The sequence below is a fragment of the Lepisosteus platostomus genome, chromosome 19, assembly GCF_059453375.1.
Source record: "Lepisosteus platostomus isolate fLepPlt1 chromosome 19, fLepPlt1.hap1, whole genome shotgun sequence".
Lineage (NCBI taxonomy): Eukaryota > Metazoa > Chordata > Actinopteri > Semionotiformes > Lepisosteidae > Lepisosteus > Lepisosteus platostomus.
This window is the reverse complement of record NC_142629.1, coordinates 13,885,698-13,899,786: the sequence shown is the minus strand read 5'-3', so window position 1 is coordinate 13,899,786 and position 14,089 is coordinate 13,885,698. Positions and strand designations below refer to the sequence as shown.

Sequence of the window (14,089 nt, the reverse complement as noted above, 5' to 3'; positions counted from 1 at the left end):
TGATTGTTTTTATTGTTTCCGAAAACAAATAATGAAAGTATCTAAAAAAGGAAATGACCCCTTTGCGTGTTATACTCAGTGTGATGCCTTCAGTGATATTGTAGCGCTCTCGGGTTCAGAGAACTTCTGTGATTTGTTTTTTTTTTTTAGCGGAGTATTTTTACACTGAAAATATTCGCTTTTTTTACGCGTCTTTAGCTAAAGCCGGTGTTCATTGTTGAAAACATATCCTTAAGAGACCACTGGGGACGAGCATTTAGCGAGTGAAATGTATGGTTTCTTTCCTCGGTGAAAAATATGTTTTAAGAATTGCAATGCACTTCATTTAGTGATTGGGTTTAAGAAAAACGATCTATATGGTGATCTAAAATGTATTTTCTTAAAGAAATACACTTCAATAGCTTCGGTGTCTCCCTTAACATTGTAGTAAAAGACATCACAAGGTTATGTTTTGATACACAGGCTTTAACAGCGATAAGACGAGAAATAATTATAAAATCCTTTGCCTAAGTAATTACAAGAAAGGCAAAGGCACAGTTTTATTATGGAGTTTTCTGCAATAATACCAATTTCGTTTTTACACACCCACACGTGAATTCACCACCATGGGTTTGAAACAGCTAGAGGACTGTCCATCCATCCGTTTTCTAACTGCTTCCTCCGATTTATCGGCTATTACAAGTCCTGCAAATCCAAAGGATGATTTCGCCTGCCCCCTTGCGTGTCTCGGAGGCGGACGGCTGTGCAGACACCACAGCCGCGCTGCCATTGGTTCACAGTGGCTCCTCCGGGAAGTGCCGTGCGGCTCAGCTGACCGAAAAACTTTCCTCACATGACTCGGGCTCCGGATAGGCGACTGCGGGGCACCTATGTGCTGAGCTCGGAGGTGACGAGAGACGGTGCACGGACAGGTGACAGACGTGCCTCTGTATCTCTTCTTTAATCGATCGGTTGTATAGACGGGTTTTTTGAAAGGACGCCGGGCAGGCCTTTATTCGTCAGTTACACTCTCTGCTTGTGTCGGTTTCCTGTGTGTATTTTTTTAATTTTTTTATTTATTTATGCTTAACAAAAGAACAAACATTACAATACAAACAAGAGTACATATAACAATTCCTGTGCGTATGAAGTTCTTTTCTTCTTGCGGAGTCAGAGGAAAGCTCCCGGTAGTCAATCCTAGACATTTTGGTTTGTCTTTTCCTGTGCTGAGTGAAACCTAACCTTTGTCATAGGTGATCAGGGGTTTGGAACAGCGGCCTGGACCAATAGTTGCTTGGGGCTGTAACAGTCACACCGGGAATAATTTACCCCGCCTTTTAAATAGTGATATTCACTGAATAACGCATTTGTGATGTGTTTTCATTCATGCGTATTTGTTTTTTTGAATACTTTTCAGCCTCGTTATGTTCTAGATGCATTGTGTATACTGTATCAACGTATTTTGTAGGAATTCAAAATGTAAATATTTTTAAAGGTTTTATTTTTCTATCGACGCACTGACGATGTAGAGCTGTGTGCTTGAAATGTTCCAAACTCCAGTGCAACAGTAAGGCTAACAACATGACTTATCATGCAGACCTCAATTACAGAGGGTTTATGGTCTGAAAAGCAGTTCAAGGTCTGCCTTACAATAGTAAATAATGCCTTTCGATCAGGGAGAGAGAAAGCAGCAGAACCAATTAACCACTATCAACATAAGTGCTTTTTTGATCTTAGAACTATTCTGTTGTATGCGGCCTGGTTTATACCAGTGATGAAATGTGCCACATCTCACTGACTGTTACATGATGTCAGATACGCCACATGGCATTTGTGCGAGCCCAGGTTTTATTTAGAATGGGTGAAGTCCACTTCAGTGCTGTATCACAGGTGTCATTATCAGTCCAGTGAAGGTTTTGCTCCTATCGTTGTTAGTGATCGGTAGACACCCAATGTGTAACCTGGTCAGTAGGATCCATTGGAGTATTGTGGAGACAGCCGGAGAGCCCAGTGGTATTTATGTGCGTAATTAAAATCCCTGAACACTGTTTTCATCTTTCTTTGACCAGCGATAAATTGTCAGGTTACAAAATTGCAAGGAATTGGTGGCAGGTGTGACACACAGTAGAGGTTCTGAGAGCCTTAAAACCCAAAGGTTTTTTTTTTTTACTTTCACAGTTGTGTGTGTTAAGTTTTTTTTTCTCTTCTTTTGACTGCTTGCAGGTCTTCTGACTCGGCTGCGAATCCAGTTTGTTGCCCTTTCCTGCCCTGCTGTCCCGTATGTCACAGCCTCTGTGTTAGAAGGTAGGGCTTCGTTCCCTTCTGTTGTAGGATCATCAGGGAAATGAGATAGCTGGAGGGCAGTCGAATGTTCTAGGTTCAGTGTGCGGAATGAGGTATCAGACTTGAGAATTTGCCCAGACTGTCAGTGACTTTGGTTTCAAAATCCATAGATATCATGAGGCCTGAAAAACTCTACATGTCTGAGTCATGTGGGTATTTCATAACCAAAGCCTGCAGATGGGTGTATCTGTTGGTGGTGATCCACTTTTCTGCATGTTATCTGTATGGGATACTTATGTTGCGGAGGAGTGGATTGGTTAACCAGGTCAATAAAGGGACCCAGGCTGTAGCTGTCCTTGAGCAAATGGGAAAACTAGCCTGTTTCTCCTCAACACCACAGGTGTCGGCCTATGCTCTTCTGAGATCACAGGTGTTGTGTTTTTGCAGAAAGCAAAGGAGGCAAGGAGTTGAACTCTGAAATATAGCAGCCCCCAAACGAATGTGAAGTACTTCAGGTGGGTAGCTGCGTTAGCATGCGTAGGCTGCAAAGGAACAAGTTAAGGCTCATTCCATGCTGACAAGAGAAGAAAAGAAACACAATGTTTTGGATGTGGAGCCTTCTTTGGGTCAAATGTGAAGTACGCTGGTTGACTTTTTCTTGCACCAGTTGTCGCTGCTGCTGTAGCTCTGAGCTGTGTGTCTTCCTCCCGGCAGGCGTGAGAAGGGTTTCTGGGAGTGATGCCTTCTAATAAGTCTGTGTCGGACGCTCCCATCACACAGTTCGTTAACTGCAGGATCCTGAAGGACCACCAGCTGCAGAGGTGAGTGAGGCCACAGTCCAGCTCGATCCTGGAACCAAGCAGCCATATCGCAGCAGCTAATTTACACTAATGGGTGATATTCTCACTGGGTATTATACAGAAAGGTACTGGTTTGGAGTGATAATTCGATCCAGCACAAATTAATGCTTGGATATACTGATAGTGGATTAGATTTACAGTACCTCACTGCAGCTATGGAGGCAAGTGGGGAAAAAAACACTAGAGCTATGCTCTAAATCCCTTCCACTGGCAGTGCAGTGGAGTGAAAGTCAACTTCTGAGCTGACATGCAGACGTTTGGGGTTTTGCAACAGGGTCTTGGTGCACTTCTAGAAATTGTGGTCGCAGCCTACGAATTTTACAAGATCCTTCATTTCTACAGTGTCAGAAATAAAGCAGGGACCTAGTGATAACTCAGCAGTGCCAGCCACAGCAGGCTTTTAGCAGGGTTGGTGGTCTCAGAAACAGATCAAGGTTTGGCTAGAAGCACAGCAAAGGCATCCACATTGTCTTTGCCTTGTGGAAACCTTAACCCTAATCCTAGTTAACCTTAACCCTAATCCTAGACCCTTTAATTCACTGAGTTGAAAATGGTCCCTAATTACTTTAAAATCAGTCAGAACCTTTTAAATACCAGCTGTAAGGTATTTTAAATCCACGTGATGAGTTTTCACCAGATTTCTTTTTGTGTTGCAACCTGCAGCTGAATTTGTGTCCAAAATATATTTTTGTGCCGGCAGGAGGTTGGGATTACAGTTCTCACCAAAGTTTGGCTCCAGTTATCATAATGTCAGCTTTTAAATGTTAAGAAGTGAGAGGGTTTAGCATGTGGAAAGTGATTTTTCGAACACGTGCTTTTTGACAGACCTGCTGGTCAGCAACAAAATTCCAAAATCGGTGCAACGCTCCCATCCCCCAATTGTCCCTGGTTTGTCGAACGCCGTTGCTTTTCGAAAATGCTCAATGCTGAGCTCTGTGGCTCTTCTGTCCTGCGACAGGGAGGACCTGTGGGTCCGGGAGGGCAAGATCCTGAACCCGGAGAAGCTGTTCTTCGATGAGGAGGGCTCTGCGGACGCGCAGGTGGACTGCCACGACAGCATCATTGCTCCCGGTTTCATCGATGTTCAGATAAACGGTGAGGCTGAACCTTGCTCGGGAAATGGCGGAGGGGTGGCCCCGTGAGTAAGGATCTGCGCCTGTGGCTGGAAGGTTGACGGTTCATATCCCCCGGCCGGCAGAGGAATCCTAGCTCTACATTCTGTGATACCTTTATTTACCCTGATTGCAAACCCATCAGGCCCTCATTTTAAGGACTGCAGTGATGAAATATTGTGTATTGTACTTTGGGGTGGCTCAGTTAAATAACGTTTTAACATTGTAACCTTCTCATATGCCCGAAGAGCTGATCCACCTGGAGTTCTGTGTCTTGCATTCCATGTAAAACACATCAACCACATCATTTTTTGCATTTATATGGAGAAGTTCATTCCGAAGGCTCTCAGAGTGCTTAATGCACTGTACAGGAGGGGACACACCTCACCTACCACTGAAATGCAGCCCCGCCTGGGTGACACATGGTGGCAGTCAGGACTCATGAGTAGTGAGGACTTTAGTTTAGTAGCTCATTCTAATGTTACAGTCGCCCCACACAGGACCAGTTTGGGTTTCTGCTCTTGAGGGCAGAGCGCCACCTACTGGTCCACTAGCTCCACGTCTGTCCGCTCAGGGCCCAGCTTTGCTTGGCTAGTACAACTCACTGTGAAAGGCATGGCGCGACCACCCCTTTCTCCCGCTGTTTTCATCTCCAGGAGGCTACGGGATCGATTTCTCCCAGGCCACCAACGACGTCAAAGGCGGGATAGATCTGGTGGCGAAAAAAGTCTTGGCTCACGGCGTAACCTCGTTCTGCCCCACGCTGGTGACCTCGCCACCTGACATCTACCACAAGGTGACGAGACCCCAGCCACCGGCCTTCGACACTGTTCTCGCTGTCCCAGACAAGTCAGACTCTCTGCATTCTCGAGCAGATAGGCTGTAATTACTGTAGGCGCACATGTCTGTCACTTTCAGTGTTTCACATTTAAGATACAAACAGTGTTTCCTACGTTTTGTGAGTTGGCACTTTCCTTGGGTACCATCTCGGGGGTGCTGAGATGTCTTCAGGAAATCGGCCAGCTCCTTTTAGTGGATGAAGTGCGATTTTAATAAATGCGTTATCCATTTATTGTCTTGGGGAATTAAATAGAGATGTGAATCCACTTCATTAATTCTCTTGAACAAATCTGTCATTTTTGAAGGCCGGATGGAAATGTTTTGTCATTGAAATATTCGCAGGGAGCCAGTTTCCCCATTTCCTGCTTCCGACCTTTAACCTTTTGCGTTTCCCCTTTGCCAGGTGCTCCCGGAGGTCAAGGTTCACAACGGCAGCGAGCAAGGCGCCGGGGTTCTGGGTAAGGGGCCGATCTTGGTCATCTGGTAAAAAAAAAAAGGGTATCTCCACCCTTGTTCTGAGCTATTTCTCCCAAATGTATAGATCTGCGTTATGGTAACAGACTTGACTGTGACCACCAGCTGTTGGAGTTTGAATTCGTTCCCCAGATTGATTTTGAAAGGCACCATCGCTCTTTCCATAATATATAATGTGGGAGAGCATAGCACCGCAGACACCGGTGTCGAAACTTTGAGGTCAGAGAGCAGCCTGTCATGACCGCTAGTGTTGCGGTTTACTACTGTACATGAACAGTAACCCTCAGTACCTGTTGGACATGACTTAGATTTCATTAGAGTAATCAAAAATTACACCACCTCAAAAGATGATTGCGGTTTTAGCTCAATGTGGAGCAAAATGATAATAAAGAAAAATCATTTTCCACTCCCGAGTTTTCGCTGCCAATGTCTTGCTAAAATTCAGGCATGGCTAGATATTGTTGAAAATCCAAAGAACGAGGGTGAAAGTGTTGTATAGTGTTTGGCGTTCTTTTAAAAGAAGGAATTAATCTGGACTTTATTCTTTTGAGTTTTTTCCCCGGGCAGAAATGTCTTTTTTTGTGATCTCGTATCCACACCTGGATGCAATATCGACAGATCTGTGGTCTTACCCAAGCTGTTTTAGATTCACTAGTTGCGGATTAACACAACTGTGGCACAGGCTGCGGTGAGGCTGATGGGGCTCCCTGCTGCTCCTACAGGGGTACACCTGGAGGGTCCCTTTATCAGCAGAGAGAAGAAGGGGGCGCATCCGGAGCAGTATCTGCGTACTTTCCAGGCAGGGGCCGCCCGGGACCTGCTGGACACGTATGGCTATCTGGATGACGTTAGCATCGTGACATTGGCCCCGGAGCTACCTCACAGCCTGGGAGTGATCCAGGAGCTGGTGCAGAGGGGGATCACGGTCTCTCTAGGTAGGAAGATATAAGCCCAGTACTGGTGATATAAGCCCACATGCTGCTGCATCATTTTTACTGCGTACTGCATAACTGCATGCTGGTGCATCGTTACTACTGTGTCCTGCCCAACCGCATGCTGGTGCATCGTTACTACTGTGTACTGCACAACTGCGTGCTGGTGCATCATTACTACTGTGTCCTGCCCAACCGCATCTGGTGCTTTGTTATTACTGTGTCCTGCCCAGCAACATGCTGGTGCATCATTACTACTGTGTCCTGCCCAATCGCATCTGGTGCTTTGTTATTACTGTGTCCTGCCCAGCAACATGCTGGTGCATCGTTACTACTGTGTACTGCACAACTGCGTGCTTGTGCATCGTTACTACTGTGTCCTGCCCAACAGCATGCTGGTGCATCGTTATTACTGTGTCCTGCCCAACCGCGTGCTGGTGCTTCTTTACTACTGTGTACTGCACAACTGCGTGCTTGTGCATCATTACTACTGTGTTCTGCACAACCACATGCTGGTGCATCGTTATTACTGTGTCCTGCCGAGCTGCCCCTGAATAACTTCACATCAGTCTTTTCGGCACCTGCCAGAGGAATCAAATCTGCTGAGTAATAAGAAAGAAGGGTTTAAAGTTAACCCTGCATAATTTGATCTATTTATTTTACTTCATTATTTTAGTTTGCTTCATATTATATCATACCTTTGAATGTCTTATGGTCCCCCCCTCCAAGTATCCACCACGAGGCAAATTTCTCACCCTTTGCACACTGATAACTTGAACTTTCGTGAATAACAAAATATACTTCAAACTCCCCTTCCATGTACCATACTTCCTGAAAGGCCAATGTGGCTCTCTGCATTTAGAAAACAGTACCGAGCAGCAAAGTATAAGAAACTGGGGGGTCTCCTTACAGCAGCCTGACGTCGGAGGCTTTGGAGGGGACAGGCGGCCTACCAGCCTGGCCCTGGTGGGAGAGAGCCCTGCAGGGGTGTATTAAGAGCATTAAGTGATCAATGAGGGGAAGCCTAGAAAGCACTCTAACTCGTTAACCACATAATTGGTCCAGTGAGATCACTCGGGAGTTGGTCCTGCAGCTCTCCAAGACAGGGTTGCAGATCTCCTGGTTGAATCCATTTTTTTTTTTTACCAAAAACCGAAAACGCTCCTGAAGCTATTGTGCAGCGTCTGAATTCCCGTGGTTCTCCCTTGCGTCCCAGGACACTCCGTTGCCAATCTGTCCCAGGCGGAGGAGGCAGTGCGAGAGGGCGCGACCTTCATCACTCACCTCTTCAACGCCATGCTGCCCGTGAGTCCCTCACCCTCCCTCCGGCTATTCCTCGGCTCTGGATCGTTACTCGCCCCTCTCCTCCGTCTCAAATCGGAGTCCAGCAGCAGTTCCTGAAAGCGTTTTTTTTTCTCAAGGCCGGCTGCTGTACCCACCAAGCAATGGTAACGCATTGGAAACCAGACGGCAAACGTACAGTAAAAATACTTTCCGCCAAGCTTGTTCAGCTCAGGGGTTCAGCTGCTTTTTTTTTTTTTTTACAATAATAGTAGGTTGACCTTGAGTCCTAAAGCAACAGCACAATAAGCACTGGACACGTACGATGTGAAGTAAGAAATGACCGTTTGACCACCCCTGCTCCCAGCCAATTTAAAGCCTCAGAGCCTGCTTCCTCTGTCTGTTCTAAATTGAACCCATTGGTCAAACTGAAGCCCAAGTGTAATGGAATTTCATTTGTGGTGCAAAGTAAGATCTGGAAAACCACAGAAAAGGTGTTGATGTGGTAGCTAGTGCTGCAGCAGTGGTCTGGGCTCTGGGCTCACAGCTGGGAGGTTGCGGGTTCGAATCCCAGGTAGGGCACCGTTGTTGCTCCCTTAAGCAAGATACTTCACTCAGTTAGTTTCGGTGTAATATCTGTGTAAATCCTATAGATGTAATGGTGTGGATGTTAGGATAAAAGACCTAGAGAAATGAACAATAAGCTGCGGGAAACTTTTTTATATTGTGCGTACAGTGCCATACTGTGGCCAGCTCATGTAATGACAGGCAGTGTGTCGTCTGTTCAGTTCCATCACAGGGACCCGGGCATCGTAGGCCTCCTGACTAGCGATCGTGTGCCTACCGGGCGCACTGTCTTCTATGGCATGATCGCAGATGGCATCCATACGAACCCCGCTGCCTTGCGCATCGCCCACCGCGCCCACCCAGCAGGTAAGCTCCCGTCGCCCTCCGCGCGTAACGGTCGCGTTTCCCGGGAGGGGGCTTAGAACGAAGGTGACCGAAGTCAGCGTGACGTTTCTGAACCGACACCGAAGCAGCCCTTCGGTGCAGTCGGTTTTAGTTCTCCCACGAGCGAGAGAAGAGAAGACGTCCGCCCCGTTTGTGTAATTCAGATGCGGTACAGTCTTTGATGAATGAGAAGAGCTCGCCCGACGAGAGATCAAAGGTGAAAAAGAGCGCTCTCTTGGCAAAGGAGTTCCTTGCCCTGCTGGAGATCCGTGAGCGGGCGTCATTGACCTGTGCTGCTGTTTCCCCTCAGGCCTGGTGCTGGTGACTGATGCCATCACTGCTATGGGGCTGCCCCCCGGGCGTCACACTCTGGGGCAGCAGGTCATCGAGATTGAGGGGCTCAACGCCTACGTTGCAGGTCTGGATCTCCTTGTTTGTTTCTTTACTGATTGGTCCGTACGTTGTGCTATTTACATCAGAGCAGTTACACATGAGAGGAGGTCATCCTGCCCATCTAACCCATGTAGTAGTTGGCAGCTAATTGGACCAAGGATATCATCCAGTCTCTTCTTCAAAGAAGCCAGGGTATCCGCTTCAGCAACATGGCTCGGTAGCTTGTTCCTGACTGCCACAACTCGGGGTGTCTTTCAAAGATCTTTTTTGCTCAAAGCAAATTATTTTGCCAGAATATCTCCCATTTATTTCTGCGTATCAAAGTTCCGAAACGTAATTTCCTGGATGCAACGCCCCAAAGTTATCCTTTGCCCTAACTTCAGGCTCGCTTGGAAGGTGTGTGCGTTTAAACTTTAAGCTTTTGGAACTGCTGTAAGGAAATCGGGACCGTGTGGTTTCCTTCACAGCAAAAAAAACTTGAAAGCCAGCCTGTTGCTATCTCTCTACAGACTGTTTTTTGTTTTTGGTGCTAAGGGAATTTAAGAAAATATTCATCACTGCCAAATCGAAATAATGGGTAACCAACATACCGAACAAGTGAAATGTATTTTCTGAAGTCTAAATTGTCTAAATTGTCTCCCAAAAAAAATCTGATGGTAGTTTTGGGGTCCTCTGCAGATAAAATTCTAGGTTGATTTGGGGTTTTGCTGTGTTACGTTTAAATGTTATGTGAACACAAAGCTTCCCAGAGTCTGGGGTGTCGCCCCCTGCTGACAGCTCTCTGACATTCTTCTCCGCTTGTCTCCCTCAGGAACCAAGACCCTGAGTGGCAGCATTGCCACTATGGACATGTGTGTCAGGCATTTCCTGCAGGCCAGTGGTGAGAGCCTATTCTCCGTTTGCCTCTGTCTCTTGTACACCCGCTGGCCAAAATACTGGGTCACCCCCACAGGGTAGCCTGTTGGGCAAGCAGCAGGGACCTGTTGGAAGTGGAGCGGGCTCTACAGGTGTTTGAAACAAATTGCAGCCCGATCGAATACAGAATCGAAAAAGGCAAAACGCAGGCTTAACTGCTGGGGTGAGACAAAACCGCTTCCATTTCAGCAGAGGGCTGTCGCAGAACTGTTTCTGCCCAAAGGAGGAAAAACCATTGAGCAGGACAGTGCAGAATGTCCCAGGACATTTGCACAGCAGTATATAATAACCTGGGAGCCACTTGTAAGTTCTGTCCAGTATTGGCCTTCTCCTCCGTTCTGCCTTCAGACATGGTACACACTTGGGCTTCTGCCCAGCTGTGTCTCCCTGTAACCAGCCTGCCTTCTCCATCCTCTCCAGGCTGCACTGTAGAGGCGGCACTGGAAGCAGCGTCCCTCCACCCAGCCCAGCTGCTGGGCATCAGCCAGCAGAAGGGCACACTGGACTACGGTGCAGATGCAGGTGAGCGGGTAGGATACTCTGCTCCTTACTGCTGATGCAGTACGCAGCTGTATAAGTGGTGAAGAAGGTGTATAACCTATCAGACTTTCTGAGCTGAAGTACCGTGGAGATCTGAAGCCAGGCTGCAGATGGGATCAGTGAAAGACTGGCGTAGGTCCGACTGATTGTAGTGAGGTCTGGAGAGGCCAGTGGGGGGGAGGGAGGCAGGGGGAAACGTATTCAACTCTCTTGCATTGTTTCTTGTTGGGGCTTCTGGTTAAAATCAAGATAAAGATGTGAGTTTAAGAGACAAAGGAAGTTCTGAGCCAAAGTGAGGACAATGATCATATGTATTCAGTCCAGCGATTGTCTTCAAACGGCTTTGCACTGGTAAAGGGCACAGCAGAAAGGACCAGGGGCTACACCTGTTCATTGCCTGGCTCACACACTCACACGAAAGCAGCGGGCGGAACATACGAACTCCACTCAGAAGGTCACCCAGCCGGGCATCAAACGGAGGACACAAGAGCTGTGAGGCGGCAGTGTGTGGCGCACACTGCCCTGCTGCCCAGTTTGTGTTTTGTTTTGCGTTTGTATATGTAAATGTGAAGATTGATTCAAGAAAGGTCCGTTTTTGCTTCATCTTAGGTTATTTTTTTAGTTTACACTATATATAATTTCATAATTTATTTATAGCAAAGAATGAATAGCCATTGTGCGTGGGGGGGGATATTTTAGAATGAAAATTAAAAATAAGGGATGAGGGATAAATAGCTTGCCATAGGAGAAGAAAGCAGGGCTTTAACCAATAATTCAGTATCTGGGATGAAAGCTGAATTAAAGATGAAAGATAAACATCTGGGTTGTTGCAGGCTGGTGAAAAATGAAAGCTCTAACTTTTCTATCTCTCACCCCGTGGCAGATTTTGTCCTGCTGGACGACAGCCTAGACGTCAAAGCTACGTACATCGCAGGGGAGCAGGTCTGGGAGAAATAACCACTCCCTGCCCCCAGAATGGAGCTGCACTGATTCGTTGGAGATCAGCGCTGGCACTAGGGGGGCACTCTTCTTCTAGAGAGCAGAGTGCCGGGACTCCACCACAAGGGGTGGCCCGTGATGTGGATTTAATTATCATTCTGTGGGACTTGTGATTCTGCTGAGCAGTGATGAGTCTGGACAGCACCCATCCGAGAAGACATTGGTTAATATTGAAAAAGGATGGAGGAGGCCCATTGTAAACCTACTGTACAGTTTTTTAAACACGAACCAAATGAGCCATATAGGAATGATCACTTTAAAGTTTAACGAAGGTGTAGTGTGTGAAAAGAATCAGACGTTTGAGAGGGTTTGTATTTTGAGAGGGCTTCTTATAGAGAGTACAACCTAGCGATAAGGACAAATTAATGTAAGGGGGTGAAATCGACGAATACACCACACTAGGGTGAAAAAATTAAAAAATTATGGCCAAACGCAGTCTGTGGATAGCTGCACATGTTAACCATGTGCCTTGAGCTGATCCTGAAAATGTCATGTCGTGGATACTTCATTAAGTGGGACAAGAGACCGCTTGATATGGCTCTTGGATACGTTCTTTCCTGGCAACCACTGACCTACCACAGGGTTCTCTTCTAGTCCAGGGTCTGGGCTGTGTGCCAGGCTCAAATCTGGGGAGTAGATCCCTCCTCCCACTCCAATCCTATAACCGAGTCACGAGACACTTCCTTCACTGTTGGTTAGCAAAGGGCAGAATAAGAACCGTTCAGTCCCGTCCCCTTGCCAAGCAGACAAAACGAGCCCAGCAGGAACACACTTCTTCCACACACCATGTCTTCACCCTGTGACGCAGGGCAAACATCTGGCAACTCTTGTCAGTTCAGTCTGCTCAAAACAAAACCGCTGGCTGAGAGTCTTTAATGTACCTGTACACCACTGGCAGTAAAGAAGAAAGCACAGGTCCTGTTTTGTGATCTATTTTGTAATATTACAGTGCCATCATTTTATGTACTAGGATTAGTAGCATTAAAAAGGAGTGCCTTGAGTTCAGCATCACAAATGAACCTGCTGTTGACTTCACATATGCAAAGCGACCACTAATTGGCAGTATGGTCTTCAGATGACCAGAGTTAAGAAAGCACTGTCCTCGATTTATAAAGATAAGACTTTGCTTTCCAAAGAATTCCAAAGCACTTTACATATAGGAAGGGAACCACTTGAGAAGCACCGCTATGTAAATTAAACATATATTCATCCAGAAAACTGGCATTTGTTCATGATGTAGAAATATTAATGAAATGGCAATTCCTATGCATAAAGCAAGTCCGTTTTTTATCCTTCGGACTAGTTACGTGGTCCTTACGATAGTGCTTAAATTGTACAGACTTAAAGGAGAAGGAGAAAAACCCAAGAAAAAGATCATTTGTTCCAAACTAGAAAGTCTGTCGTCTTCAGCGAATGGGAAAAAAAAGACTTCAAAGGCTTTAGCTGTAAGACAGTGGATGGGTGCATTACTCCAGCATAGTATTAAATTAAATGTCATACTCGGAGCTGTGACATTCCATATTATAGTATAAAGGGACATTTCAACTACAATGTATAAATTGTATGTTATATGGTCATTTAAAAAACATAAGCCATTGTGATATTTTCTGTTCTCGAGGAGAAAGAAGGTGTCTTTTTATTTGTGTTGCCTGTTTCACGTACCTCAAGTGTGAAAATTGCTCGCTTTCGATTGCGTTTAGGGAAGCGTTTTAGCGTAACACAATGCTTTGAGATCCAGAGGCATTAAAATCTTAAATCTGTGCAACACAGATATCCTTCCCCGCTCTCAGATATACTACTGCAGTCTGCAAAATATTATCATGATAACCATATTAGACAAAGCCAGAGAGAAATGTGCATCATGGGAAAAAATGTACATCTGTTTTCTGTTCCAGTTCACTTCATACAAGAACTAAAGACTCTTAATATAAAGCTGTACAGTCAGATCATCTGTTTCTCTTGTTCCTGGTGATGACTCTTTTTAAACAGTGAAACCACATGACCTGTGTCTGAGTGGGATACTGCAATAGAATCCATTCAATAAAAGGAAAATCAAAGGACTATAAAATGCTGTTAGTCTTGAAGCCAAGGTTAAAAGGGCCTGGACGATTCAGACAAAAAGCACAAGGGTTTTTTTTTAAATAAATGAAAAAATAATGGAAATTTGATCTTCGCAATGTCATGTGTGCTGTGTTATAATTCAGGGTCTGGTTATATTATCAATGTAAATGTGCAATGATGGTTTTTTGTTTTACCTGAGCAATCAAACTTATTGAACTCTTTATAGACATAATATAGGTTTAACTTGTCAGAGGCTACCTTTTAACTAGTGCATTTCTTCAGAAAGTTAAAAACTCCAACCTCGGAGTAGAATATTTTTTTGCAAAGGTTCTAACCAAGCAACCTGTTGAGTAAAGAGGCCAGCTGCAATGAAAACCAGCAGTTGTGGGGGTCTCCAGAACCGGGGACCCCTGATGTAAACGGACACAGCGGAGCCACATTTCTACTGCCATTTGCATGGTTACTTGGA

At 45.8% G+C, this 14,089-nt stretch overlaps 1 protein-coding gene across 6 annotated transcripts; it reads left to right on the top strand.

The window, feature by feature from the left end:
• The first annotated feature begins 766 nt into the window (after positions 1-766).
• amdhd2 (amidohydrolase domain containing 2) lies at positions 767-13,727 on the top strand. Of its 6 annotated transcripts, none has more exons than XM_088612704.1 (14): positions 767-911; positions 2,203-2,283; positions 2,710-2,777; positions 2,977-3,083; positions 4,081-4,217; positions 4,891-5,030; positions 5,478-5,532; positions 6,271-6,483; positions 7,697-7,785; positions 8,550-8,694; positions 9,023-9,130; positions 9,917-9,985; positions 10,441-10,542; positions 11,444-13,727. In XM_088612704.1, the coding sequence occupies exons 4-14, from the start codon at positions 3,001-3,003 to the stop codon at positions 11,515-11,517; spliced, it is 1,215 nt and encodes a 404-aa protein (XP_088468830.1). In that variant the 5' UTR covers positions 767-911; positions 2,203-2,283; positions 2,710-2,777; positions 2,977-3,000; the 3' UTR covers positions 11,518-13,727. The 6 variants fall into 6 exon arrangements, with proteins under 6 accessions (XP_088468830.1, XP_088468829.1, XP_088468826.1 ...); XM_088612703.1 differs by having other exon boundaries at positions 2,663-2,777; XM_088612706.1 differs by having other exon boundaries at positions 893-1,030.
• Positions 13,728-14,089: the final 362 nt, after the last annotated feature.

Coding starts and splice junctions, on each gene's coding strand:
- amdhd2 (XM_088612700.1), top strand. CDS start 3,001: ATGCCTTCTAATAAGTCTGTGTCGGACGCTCCCATCACACAGTTCGTT. Junction 4,218..4,890: donor CATCGATGTTCAGATAAACG/GTGAGGCTGAAC, acceptor TTTCATCTCCAG/GAGGCTACGGGATCGATTTC. Junction 9,131..9,916: donor GCTCAACGCCTACGTTGCAG/GTCTGGATCTCC, acceptor TGTCTCCCTCAG/GAACCAAGACCCTGAGTGGC.